This window comes from Pezoporus flaviventris, unplaced genomic scaffold (genome assembly GCF_033815535.1).
Source record: "Pezoporus flaviventris isolate CSIRO_AGI_PZ_B2104156 unplaced genomic scaffold, CSIRO_AGI_Pfla_v1 ptg000901l, whole genome shotgun sequence".
Classification (NCBI taxonomy): domain Eukaryota; kingdom Metazoa; phylum Chordata; class Aves; order Psittaciformes; family Psittacidae; genus Pezoporus; species Pezoporus flaviventris.
Genome location: NW_026893446.1, coordinates 26446 through 40370, shown reverse-complemented (window position 1 = coordinate 40370; position 13925 = coordinate 26446). Strand labels below are relative to the sequence as shown.

Here is a 13925-nt window from a genome sequence, read left to right as displayed (position 1 = left end):
CCCACGTGACCCCTCCCCATTCATGCCCCTTCCCCACTGACCCAATGTGACCCCTCCTCATTCATGCCCCTCCCCCACTGACCCCACATGACCCCTCGCCATTCATGCTCCTCCCCCATAGAACCCCTCCTCCACTGACCCCATGTGACCCCTCCCCATTCATGCCCCTCCCCCACTGACCCCACATGACCCCTCCCCATTCGTGCCCCTCCCCCACTGACCCCATGTGACCCCTCCCCATTCATGCCCCTCCCCCACTGACCCCCTTTGACCCCTCCACATTCATGCCCCTCCCCCACTGACCCCGTGAGACCCCTCCACATTCATGCCCCTCCCTCCACAGAACCCCTCCCCCACTGACCGCATGTGACCCCTACACATTCATGCCCCTTCCCCACCGACCCCACGTGACCCCTCCCCATTCATGCCCCTCCCCCACTGACCCCCACACGACCCCTTCCCATTCATGCCCCTCCCCCACTGACCCCACGTGACCCCTCCCCATTCATACCCCTCCCCCCACAAAACCCCTCCCCCAATGACCCCTCCCTCCACAGAGCCCTTCCCCAATGACCCTTCCCCCCAATGACCCCTCCCCCCATAGAACCCCTCCCCCACTGCCCCCACGTGACTCCTCCCCTCCCCCCCCCGCTGACCGGTGCTGTTCTTGCGCTTCTTGCGGTAGCTGCCCAGGATGGCGCGGGGGGAGGTGGCGAGGGCCTGCAGGGTGGGGGAGGGGAGAACCTCCTCGGGCCGGAACTCGGGGAGCTCCGCGAAGCGCTCCTCAAAATCCACCTCCGACAGCACCCTGGGGGGGGGAGGGGAGGGCAGAGAGAGGGGGGTGAATGGAGGGGAAATGGGGGTGAATGGAGGGGAAATGGGGGTGAATGGAGGGGGAGGGGAAATGGGTGAATGGAGGGGGAGGGGAAATGGGGGTAAATGGAGGGGGAGGGGAAATGGGGGGTGAATGGAGGGGGAGGGGAAATGGGGGGTGAATGGATGGGGAGGGGCAATGGGGGGTGAATGGAGGGGGAGGGGAAATGGGGGTAAATGGAGGGGGAGGGAAATGGGGGGTGAATGGAGGGGGAGGGGAAATGGGGTGAATGGAGGGGGAGGGGAAATGGGGTGAATGGAGGGGGAGGGGAAATGGGGTGAATGGAGGGGGAGGGGAAATGGGGGGAAATAGAGGGGGAGGGGAAATGGGGTGAATGGAGGGGGAGGGGAAATGGGGTGAATGGAGGGGGAGGGGAAATGGGGTGAATGGAGGGGGAGGGAAATGGGGTGAATGGAGGGGGAGGGGAAATGGGGGGTGAATGGAGGGGGAGGGGAAATGGGGGGGAAACGGAGGGGAAACGGGGGTGAATGGAGGGGGAGGGGAAATGGGGGTGAATGGAGGGGGAGGGGAAATGGGGTGAATGGAGGGGGAGGGGAAATGGGGGGTGAATGGAGGGGGAGGGGAAATGGGGTGAATGGAGGGGGAGGGGAAATGGGGGTGAATGGAGGGGGAGGGGAAATGGGGGGAAATAGAGGGGGAGGGGAAATGGGGGGTGAATGGAGGGGGAGGGGAAATGGGGGTGAATGGAGGGGGAGGGGAAATGGGGGGTAATGGAGGGGGAGGGGAAATGGGGTGAATGGAGGGGGAGGGGAAATGGGGGTAAATGGAGGGGAGGGGAAATGGGGGGGTGAATGGAGGGGGAGGGAAATGGGGGGTGAATGGAGGGGGAGGGAAATGGGGTAAATGGAGGGGGAGGGGAAATGGGGTAAATGGAGGGGAAACGGGGGTGAATGGAGGGGGAGGGGAAATGGGGTAAATGGAGGGGAAACGGGGGTGAATGGAGGGGGAGGGGAAATGGGGGTGAATGGAGGGGGAGGGGAAATGGGGGTGAATGGAGGGGGAGGGGGAAATGGGGGTAATGGAGGGGGAGGGGAAATGGGGGTAAATGGAGGGGGAGGGGCAAAGGGGGTAAATGGAGAGGGAGGGGCAATGGGTGGGTGAATAGAGGGGGAGGGGCAATGAGGGGTAAATGAAGGGGAGGAGCAATGGGGGGTCAATGGAGGGGGAGGGGCAATGGGGGAGAGAGGGGTCATGAAGAGGGAGGGTTTATAGGAGGAGGGGCATCACAACCCCTCCCCCCCCCATAGATCCATGGCCACACACCTGACCCCCACCCTGTACCCCTCCCCCCACTCAGTCCCCTCCCCCCCCTTCATGCCCCTCCCCCCCCCTTACTTGTCAACGGAGTCGAAGGTTTTCTTGAGGGGGGGGGGCCGCACTTTCACTTTCTTCCCCGCCCCTCCCCCATCCTTGCGCTCCTCGGCGGGGGGGGGCGGGGCCGGCGGGGGGGGAGGAGGGGCGGAGCTTCGGGGGGGCCCCTCCGGGTGGGGGGGGGAGGAGGAGGAAGAGGAGGAGGAGGGGCCAGGAGCGGTGGGGGGGGGCTCCGGGCGGCTCTCGGGGGGCGGCGGCCTCCACTTGGCACCCTATGGGGGGGGGGGAATAAAGGGGGTTCATTAATTAATGAGGGGGGGTTAATTAATAACGGGGGGGGGGAGGGGCACTCACCGTGTCCCCCGAGGGGGGGGTGGGGGGCGGCTCCTCACCGGGGTCCCGTTGGCTCCAGGCCTCGGTGTTGGGGGGGGAGGGGGGCTCGTTTTGGCCGGGGGGGGGAGGGGCGGGGGGGTCCCATTCGGCGGTGGGGGGAGGGGGGGGGTGGTGGTGGTGGAAGAGGAGGAGGAGGAGGAAGAAGGGGGGGGTGGGGGAGGGGCAGGGTCAGGAGGGCCACGTGGGGGGTCCGGCGGGGGGCGTGGCCCCTCGTAGCAGCCAATGGGGATGGTGGCGATGGCGGCTTTGACCTTTTGGGGGGCTTCGGGAGGGGGGGGCGGGGAGGGCGGGAGGGGGGGAAGCTCAAGGGGGCTGTCAAGAGAGGAGGGGGGCATGCAAATGAGGGGGCGGGGCCTCATTTGCATGCCCCCCCCTCCCCTTTATACGGCCCCAGGACCCACACATGGGGCTTAGCCCCGCCCCTTACCTGCATTGCCCTGGCTGGGGGCGGGTCCTCCCTTGGGCAGGATGGGCGGGGCCACGGAAGGAGCGGTTCCCGCCACGCTGTAGACCAATCCGGTGGCGGGGGCGGGGCCAGGGGCGGGCCCGGGGCGGGGCCAGGGTAAATGGCGGCAAGGACCGGCCCGGCCGAGGCTGGAGGCAGCGTTGGGGGGGGCAGCGGGGACAGGCCTGGGGGGGGGCATCAGCATTGACCCTATGGGACCCACAGCTGCCCCACAGGACCCATATAGCCCCCTATATACCCCCCATAGATCACATTAAGACCCCCATACCCCCTATATACCCCCCATAGATCACCTTAAGCCCCCTCATATACCCCCCATAGATCACCTTAAGACCCCCATACCCCTATATACCCCCCACAGATCACATTAAGACCCCCATACCCCTATATCCCCCGCATAGATCCCATTAACCCCCCCATAGATCCCATTAAGCCCCCCCATACCCCCTATAGATCACCTTAAGCCCCCCATATACCCCCCTATAGATCACCTTACGACCCCCATACCCCCCTATATCCCCCCCATAGATCCCATTAACCCCCCATAGATCACCTTAAGCCCCCCCATATACCCCCCATAGATCACATTAAGACCCCCCTACCCCCTATATGCCCCCCATAGATCACCTTAAGCCCCCCCATATACCCCCGATAGATCACCTTACGACCCCAATACCCCTCTATAGATCACCTTACGACCCCCATACCCCCCTATATCCCCCCCATAGATCCCATTAACCCCCCCCATAGATCACCTTAAGCCCCCCATATACCCCCCACAGATCACCTTACGACCCCCATACCCCCTATATACCCCCCCATAGATCACCTTAAGCCCCCCCATACCCCCTATAGATCACCTTAAGACCCCCATACCCCCCCATAGTTCACATTAAGACCCCCATACCCCCCCATAGTTCACATTAAGACCCCCATACCCCCCTATAGATCACCTTAAGACCCCCATACCCCCCCATAGTTCACATTAAGACCCCCATACCCCCCCATAGTTCACATTAAGACCCCCATACCCCCCCATAGTTCACATTAAGACCCCCATACCCCCCTATAGATCACCTTAAGCCCCCCATATACCCCCCTATAGATCACCTTACGACCCCCATACCCCCCTATATCCCCCCCATAGACCCCATTACCCCCCCCATAGATGACCCCCCCATACCGGGCAGCAGGGGCTGGACGATCGCCGACCCCCCCGGCCCCAGCGCGGTGAAGCCGAGCACCGGGGGCTGCACGAAGGGGGGGGCAGGGCCTTGGGGGGCCCCCCCTGGGTTTTGGGGGGCTCCGGTGGGGGGCGGTGGGGGGAGGGGCCGGGTGCACGTAGGCGATGCGGGCGGGGGAGGGGAGCAGCACCTTTGGGGGCTGCCCCCCCCCTCCCCCACTGCTGCTGCTGCCCCCTCCTCCTCCTCCTCCTCCTCCTCCCCCCACGGCGGCTGTGGGGCTGCCGGGGGGGGGCACCACGGGCACGGGGCTCAGCTGGATGATCTGGACGGAGAGAGGGGGTTATGGGGGGGGATATGGGGGGTATATAGGGGGGTATAGGGGGGGTATATAGGGGTTATATAGGGGGGTATAGGGGGGGTATATAGGGGTTATATAGGGGGGTATAGGGGGGGTATATAGGGGTTATATAGGGGGGTATATGGGGGGTATATAGGCGTTATATAGGGGGGTATAGGGGGGGTACGGGGGGGTATATGGGGGGTCTATGGGGGGGTCATATGGGGGGTATATAGGGGGGTATATGGGGGGTATATAGGGGTTATATAGGGGGGTATATGGGGGGTCATATAGGGGGGTATATGGGGGGTCTATGGGGGGTCATATAGGGGGGTATATGGGGGGTATGGGGGGGTATATGGGGGGTCTATGACGGGGTCATATAGGGGGGTATATGGGGGGGTCTATGGGGGGTCATATAGGGGGTATATGGGGGGCTATGGGGGGGGTCTATGGGGGGGTCATAGAGGGGGGTATATGGGGGTTATAGGGGGTTATATAGGGGGTCATGGGGGGCTTATATAGGGGGTCATATGGGGGTTATGGGGGGTATATAGGAGGGTATATGGGGAGGGGTTATATAGAGGAGTTATATAGGGGATTATATAGGGGTTATATAGGGGGTATAGGGGGGGTTATAGGGGGTTATATAGGGGGTCATATAGGGGGTATATGGGGAGGGGTTATATAGGGGATTATACAGGGGTTATATAGGGGGTATAGGGGGGGTTATAGGGGGTTATATAGGGGGTCATATAGGGGGTATATGGGGAGGGGTTATATAGGAGGTTATATAGGGGGTCATATAGGGGGGTATATAGGGGGTCATATAGGAGTTATATAGGGGGTGATATGGGGGGTTATATAGGGCGGCTATATAGGGGATTATATAGGGATTATATGGGGGTATATGGGGGCTTATATAGTGGGTTATATAGGGGGTCATATAGGGGGTCATACAGGGGTTATATGGGGGTATATGGGGAGGGGTTATATAGGGGTTTATATAGGGGGTCATATAGAAGGTTATGGGGGGTATATAGGGAGTTATATAGGGGATCATATAGGGGGTATATGAGGAGTTATATAGGGGGTCATATAGGGGGCTATATAGGGGTCATATAGGAGGTCATATAGGGGTTATATGGGTGTATATGGGGAGGGGTTATATAGGAGGTCATATAGAAGGTTATGGGGAGTATATAGGGGGTTATATAGGGGATTATATAGGGGTTATATAGGGGGTATATGAGGAGTTATATAGGGGGTCATATAGGGGGTTATATAGGGGTCATATAAGGGGTATATGGGGGGTTATATAGGGGGTCATGTAGAGTGTTATATAGGGGTTATATAAGGGGTCATATAGGGGGTCATATAGGGGGATATGGGGAGGGGTTATATAGCGGGTCATATGGGGGGTATATGGAGACAGGTTATATAGAGAATTGTATAGCAGGTCATATAGAGGGTTATATAGAGGGCTATATGGGGAGGGTTTATATGGGGGGGTGATATAGTGGGTTATATAGTGGGTCATATGGGTTATATAGGGGGGTATATGAGGAGGGGTTATATGGGGGGTTATATAGTGGGTCACATAGGGGGTTATATGGGGGTATACAGGGGGTATATGGGGAGGGGTTATATAGGCAGTTATATGGGGGGTTATATAGGGGGATATATAAGGGGGTATATGGGATGGGTTATATGGGGATGGGTTATATGGGGGGGTTATACAGGGTGTTATATAGGGGGTTATCTAGGCAGTTATGGGGGGGTTATATACGGGGATATATAGGGATGGGTTATATAGAGAGGATTATATAGTGGGCTATATATGGGGTTATATAGGCAGTCATATAGGGGGTTATATGGGGGGTTATATGGGGAGGGGTTATATGGGGATATAATGGGGAGGGGTTTATATAGGGGGTGTACAGGGGGTTATATAGGCAGGGTATATGGATAGTTATATGGGGGGAGATTATATGGGGAGGGGGCTATAAATGGGGGTATGGGGGGTTGTATATGGGGGGTATATATGGGAAGGGGGTCATATGGGGAGTATATAGGGAAAGGATTATATGGGGGGTATGGGGGAGGAGTTACATGGGCAGAGGGTTATATGGGGGGGATAGGGGGGGTTATATAGGGGAGGCTTATATGGGGAGGGGGTATATGGGGGGTTATATTGGCAGAGGGGTATACGGGGAGGGTTCTATGGGGCGTTTACAGGGGTGGTATGTATGGGGGATGCATATGTGGAGGGGGGCATATGGGGGGTTTTGTAGAGAGGTTACAAGGGGGGTATATGGGGGGCATATATGGGGTTCTATGGGGTGAAGGGTTGTATGGGAGCATATATGGGGGTGCATATGGGGGTTCTATGGGGTGAAGGGTTGTATGGGGGCATATATGGGGGTGCATATGGGGGGTTCTATGGGGTGAAGGGTTGTATGGGGGCATATATGGGGGTGCATATGGGGGGTTCTATGGGGTGAAGGGTTATATGGGGGCATATATAGGGGTGCATATGGGGGGTTCTATGGGGTGAAGGGTTATATGGGAGCATATATGGGGGTGCATATGGGGGGTTCTATGGGGTAAAGGGTTATATGGGGCATATATGGGGGTGCATATGGGGGGTTCTATGGGGTGAAGGGTTGTATGGGGGCATATATGGGGTGCATATGGGGGGTTCTATGGGGTGAAGGGTTATATGGGGGCATACATGGGGGTGCATATGGGGGGTTCTATGGGGTGAAGGGTTATATGGGGGCATATATAGGGGTGCATATGGGGGGTTCTATGGGGTGAAGGGTTATATGGGGGCATATATGGGGGTGCATATGGGGGTTCTATGGGGTGAAGGGTTATATGGGGGCATACATGGGGGTGCATATGGGGGGTTCTATGGGGTGAAGGGTTATATGGGGGCATATATGGGGTGCATATGGGGGGTTCTATGGGGTGAAGGGTTATATGGGGGCATACATGGGGGTGCATATGGGGGGTTCTATGGGGTGAAGGGTTATATGGGGGCATATATAGGGGTGCATATGGGGGGTTCTATGGGGTGAAGGGTTATATGGGGGCATATATGGGGGTGCATATGGGGGGTTCTATGGGGTGAAGGGTTATATGGGGGCATATATGGGGGTGCATATGGGGGTTCTATGGGGTGAAGGGTTATATGGGGGCATATATGGGGGTGCATATGGGGGGTTCTATGGGGTAAAGGGTTATATGGGGGCATACATGGGGGTGCATATGGGGGGTTCTATGGGGTGAAGGGTTGTATGGGGGCATATATGGGGTGCATATGGGGGGTTCTATGGGGTGAAGGGTTATATGGGGGCATATATGGGGTGTTCTATGGAGTGAAGGGTTATATGGGGGCATATATGGGGGTGCATATGGGGGTTCTATGGGGTGAAGGGTTATATGGGGGCATATATGGGGGTGCATATGGGGGGTTCTATGGGGTGAAGGTGGTTTAAATGAGGTGGGGGAGGGGGAAGGGGAGGATGCGTGGGGTCAATGGGGGTCAGGATGGGGGAGGGGCACTCACCTTGCTGGGGGGCGGGGCCGCGCTGTGGGGGGCAAAGGGGGGGGCGCGGGGGGCGGAGCCACAGGCACCAGAACCTTGCCTGGGAGCAGCGGGGGGGGCGGCTGTGGGGGGAGGGGGGGAGGGGTCAGACCCCCCACCTCAGCCCCCTCAGCCCCATAGAACAGTGACCCATAGAACAGTGACCCATAGAACACGGTGACCCATAGAACACAGTGACCCATAGCTCCTACCCCATCGAACAGTGACCCATAGAACAGTGACCCATAGAACACAGTGATCCATAGAACACAGTGACCCATAGCTCCTGCCCCATCGAACAGTGACCCATAGAACAGTGACCCATAGAACACAGTGATCCATAGAACACAGTGACCCATAGCTCCTGCCCCATAGAACAGTGACCCACAGAACAGTGACCCATAGAACACAGTGATCCATAGAACACAGTGACCCATAGCTCCTGCACCATAGAACAGTGACCCACAGAACAGTGACCCATAGAACACAGTGACCCATAGAACACAGTGACCCATAGCCCCTGCCCCATAGAACAGTGACCCACAGAACACAGTGACCCAGAGCCCCTACCCCATAGAACAGTAACCCACAGAACACAGTGACCCAGAGCCCCTGCCCCATAGAACAGTAACCCACAGAACACAGTGACCCGTAGCCCGTGCCCCACATCAGCCCCAGCCCCATAGAACACAGTGACCCATAGCCCCTGCCCCACATCATCCCCCTATAGAACACAGTGACCCATGGACCCTGCCCCACAGAACACAGTGACCCATAGCCCCTGCCCATAGAACAGTGACCCGTAGAACACAGTGACCCATGGACCCTGCCCCACAGAACACAGTGACCCATAGCCCCTGCCCCACATCATCCCCCCTATAGAACACAGTGACCCATGGACCCTGCCCCACAGAACACAGTGACCCACAGCCCCTGCCCCACATCATCCCCCCTATAGAACACAGTGACCCATGGACCCTGCCCCACAGAACACAGTGACCCATAGCCCCTGCCCCACATCATCCCCCCTATAGAACACAGTGACCCATGGACCCTGCCCCACAGAACACAGTGACCCACAGCCCCTGCCCCACATCATCCCCCCTATAGAACACAGTGACCCATGGACCCTGCCCCACAGAACACAGTGACCCATAGCCCCTGCCCCACATCATCCCCCCTATAGAACACAGTGACCCATGGACCCTGCCCCACAGAACACAGTGACCCACAGCCCCTGCCCCACATCATCCCCCCTATAGAACACAGTGACCCATAGCCCCTGCCCCATAGAACAGTGACCCATAGCCCCTGCCCCACATCACCCCCCCCATAGAACACACCAGCCCCACATCCCCCCCCCCCCCTTACCCTCCCCCTCACCTTTGGGGGCGGAGCCTCCGGCCGCAGGGGGGGGGTTGGGCACCGGCAGCACCTTCCCGTTGGGGGGGGCAGCGCGAAGTGGAGCCCGGGAGGGGGGGGAGGGGCGGCGGGGGGGGCGGCCCGGGGGTGGGGGAGGGGAGGGCCCCCAGCGGCGGAGGGGGGGGGAGGGGCGGGCCCGGCCTTGGGGTGGGGGAGGGGCAGGGTGGGCAGGATGTACTGAACCTGCGTGATGGGAGCCCCCTTGCCCTGCGGGGGGGGGGCGGGGGGGGGGCTGCAGGACCCCCAGCGGCGGGGGGAGGGGCCCGTTGGGTCCCGCCCCGCCCCCCGCCCCTCCCCCCGCTCCGTGGGGCTGCGCAATGAACTGCACCGGGGGGGGAGGGGCCAAAAGAGCCAAGGGGGGGCCCGGGCCCCCCCCTCCCCCTCCGCCACCTCCAGCCCCTCCCCCCACCCCCCCGCCGCCCCCCAGCACCAGGTTGGCCACGACCCCTCCCCCCGCTCCTCCCCCACCGGGGGGGGAGGGGCTTTGCGCTCCCCTCCCCCCACCCCCATTTTGGGGTCCGCGGTGGGGGGAGGGGCGGGGCCGGGGCGCAGCGTGGGGTGGGGGAGGGGCGGGGGGAGACCCCCTCCCCCCGCAGCAGCCGCCCCTCCCCCACCGGGGGTCGCGCCCCCCCCCGGCGCCTCCGACCCCCCTCCCCCGGCGCTCTCTGCCCGTTTGCGGCGGGGGGGGGGAGGGGCCCCCCCTTCGAAGCGCTTGGGGGGGGCGGGGGGGGGCCCTTTGTAGGGGGCGGGGCTTGGGGGGAGGGGCTCGGAGGGGCCGGGGGGGGGATCCAGGTCCGGGACGGGGCGGGGGAGGGGAGGCGCCGGAGGGAACAGCTTCCGGGGGAAGGGCTAAAGAGTGGGGGGGAAATGGGGGTCAGGGACCCATAGAGAGAGTCTGCCCCCATAGAGCTCCATAGAACCCTATAGAGCCCCATAGACATGCTCCAGACCCACAGAGACCCCTCAGCCCCATAGAGCCCCCCAACCCACTCCCACAGACCCCTCATAGCCCCACTGAACCCCAAACCCCACAGACCCTCCCCAACCCCACAGCTCCCCGTGCCCCATAGATCTCTGCCCCACTGATCCGCCCAGCCCCATAGACCCCATCAGACCCCCCTACATCACAGCCTCACCGAATCCCCACAGATCCCCTATAGCCCCATTGAACCCCAAACCCCACAGCATCCCCCTCTCTATAGATCCCTGTCCCATACCTCCTTCCCCCACAGCTCCATAGCTCCCTGCCCCATAGCTCCCTGCCCCATAGCTCCTTGCCCCATAGCTCCCTGCCCCATAGCTCCCATAGCTCCTGCCCCACAGCTCCCACAGCTTCCTGCCCAATAGCCCCCGTATCTCCCAGCCCCACAGATCCCTGCCCCATAGCTCCCACAGCTCCCTGCCCCATAACTCTCTGCCCCATAGCTCCCATTACTCCCTGCCCCATAACTCTCTGTCCCACAGCTCTCATTACTCCCTGTCCCATAGCTCCCATTACTCCCTGCCCCGTAACTCTCTGCCCCATAGCTCCCATTACACCCTGCCCCATAACTCCCTGCCCCATAGCTCCCATAACTCACTGCCCCATAACTCCCTGTCCCATAGCTCCCATTACTCCCTGCCCCATAGCTCCCATAACTCACTGCCCCATAACTCCCTGTCCCATAGCTCCCGTAACTCCCTGCCCCATAGCTCCCATAACTCCCTGTCCCATAGCTCCCATCACTCCCTGTCCCATAGCTCCCATCACTCCCTGTCCCATAGCTCCCATTACTCCCTGCCCCATAGCTCCCTGCCCCACAACTCCCTGCCCCATAGCTCCCATCACTCCCTGCCCCATAGCTCCCTGCCCCATAGCTCCCATAACTCCCTGTCCCATAGCTCCCATCACTCCCTGCCCCATAGCTCCCATTACTCCCTGCCCCATAGCTCCCTGCCCCACAACTCCCTGCCCCATAACTCCCTGCCCCATAGCTCCCATCACTCCTGCCCCATAGCTCCCATCACTCCCTGCCCCATCACTCCCTGCCCCACAACTCCCTGCCCCATAGCTCCCTGCCCCATAGCTCCCATCACTCCCTGCCCCATACCTCCCATCACTCCCTGCCCCATAACTCCCTGCCCCATAGCTCCCATCACTCCCCTGCCCCATAGCTCCCATCACTCCCTGCCCCATCACTCCCTGCCCCACAACTCCCTGCCCCATAGCTCCCATCACTCCCTGCCCCATAGCTCCCTGCCCCATAGCTCCCATAACTCCCTGTCCCATAGCTCCCATCACTCCCTGCCCCATAGCTCCCTGCCCCATAGCTCCCATTACTCCCTGCCCCATAGCTCCCTGCCCCACAACTCCCTGCCCCATAGCTCCCATCACTCCCTGCCCCACAACTCCCTGCCCCATAGCTCCCATCACTCCCTGCCCCATAGCTCCCTGCCCCATAGCTCCCATCACTCCCTGCCCCATAGCTCCCTGCCCCATAGCTCCCATCACTCCCTGCCCCATAGCTCCCATAGCTCCCTGCCCCACAACTCCCTGCCCCATAGCTCCCATCACTCCCCGCCCCACACCTCCCACCTTGCCCTCATCCCCCGAGGAGTCGCTGTCGCTGTCGCTGACGCGCTCCTTGCACTTGAGATCGATGTCGGTGGTGGTGGGGGGGGGGGGGGGGAACCCATCATCCGCTATGGGGCAGAGAGGGGAGGGGGGTGTGGGGTGTCAATGGGGTCACCCCCATCCCCTCCCCTCCCCCCCCCCAGGTGGGTGTGACCTCACCGATGACGTCATCGTCGCCCTCCTCCTCGCAGATCACCATTCGCTCCTCGTCGCTCGTCATCTCCTCGCTGGCGGCGCGGGGGGGGCGCGGGGGGGCGCGCGACGAGGGGGGAGGGGGCGGCGGGAGGGAGGCGGGGGCAGGGCGGGGGGCGGGGGGAGGGGGGGGAGGCCCCGACACCAGCTGCTGGGGGGGGGGGAGGGGTCAAGTATATGGGACCCCTCCCCCCCCCCAATATCACCCCCTGCCCCACACATCCATAAGCCCCTCCCCCCACATGACCTCCAGCCCCACATCCTACTCTGCCCCACAGAACCCCCCCACCTCGTATCACCTCAGCCCCATAGAGCCCTCTGCCCCACATCCCCCCCAACCTCATACATCCCCCCAGTCCCACATCCCCTCCTCAGCCCCATAGAACCCCCCCCACCCCACACATCCCCCTGCCCCACATAACCCCACTCAGCCCCACATCCCTCCTGCCCATACACCCCCCCCCCAGCCGCACACATCCTTCCTGCCCCATATAAACTCTCCACCCCATATAACTCCGTATGCCCCAACCCCGCACATCTCCCCTCCGCCCCACACGTCATCCTGCCCCATACAACCCCACACATTCCCCCTCAACCCCACATCCCCTCCCAGCCCCACATGTCTCCCTCCATTCCCATATAACTTCCCCCTGCCCCAGGCCCTTCCTGCCCCACATCCCCTCAGTCCCACACATCTCTCCTGCCCTACACGTCCCCCACATCCCCCCCAGCCCCACACAACCCCCCTCAGCCCCACACAACCCCCCCTGCCCCAGACATCGCTGCTCCACATAACCCCACTCAGGCCCACACATCCCTCCTGCCCCACACATCCCCCATGCCCCACACAACATCCCTCCTGCCACACACAACCCCCCCCAGCCCCACACATACCCCTGCCCCACATAACCCCACTCAGCCCCACACATCCCTCCTGCCCCACAAATCCCTCCTGCCACACCCCCCCCAGCCCCACCTCCCCCCAGCCCCAAACATACCCCTGCCCCACATAACCCCCCTCAGCCCCACATCCCCCATGCATCCCACACAACCCCCCTCAGCCTCACATAACCCCCTTAGCCCCACATATCCCTGCCCCACACAACCCCCCTCAGCCTCACATAACTCCCCTTAGCCCCACATATCCCTGCTCCACACAACCCCCCTCAGCCCCACACATCCCCCCTGCCCCACACATCCCCATACCCCACACAACCCCCCTCAGCCCCACACATCCCCATACCCCACACAACCCCTCCTCAGCCCCACACATCCCCCTGCCCCACACATCCCCATGCCCCAGACATCCCCCCTAACCTACACATCCCCTCTGCCCCACATACCCCCCCGCCCCACACATCCCCCAGCCCCACACATCCCCATAACCCACACAACCCCTCCCCTGCCCCACACATCCCCCCTAACCTACACATCCCCTCTGCCCCACATAACCCCCCCCACCCCACACATCCCCCAGCCCCACACATCCCCATAACCCACACAACCCCTCCCCTGCCCC

At 61.3% G+C, this 13925-nt stretch overlaps 1 protein-coding gene across 1 annotated transcript in view; it reads right to left on the bottom strand.

Annotated features, from left to right (window-relative positions):
• Nucleotides 1–632: 632 nt before the first annotated feature.
• Nucleotides 633–13925, bottom strand: part of LOC133264637 (protein capicua homolog) — a gene marked incomplete at its 3' end in the record, with an annotated part of 39215 nt that continues 25922 nt past the window's right edge. The window contains 11 exon segments of the mRNA XM_061444469.1: nt 633–808; nt 2231–2478; nt 2561–2644; nt 2743–2901; nt 3027–3229; nt 4249–4353; nt 8161–8182; nt 9680–10228; nt 10270–10449; nt 12176–12282; nt 12374–12554. Of these exon segments, the coding sequence (XP_061300453.1) occupies nt 633–808; nt 2231–2478; nt 2561–2644; nt 2743–2901; nt 3027–3229; nt 4249–4353; nt 8161–8182; nt 9680–10228; nt 10270–10449; nt 12176–12282; nt 12374–12554 (2014 nt within the window).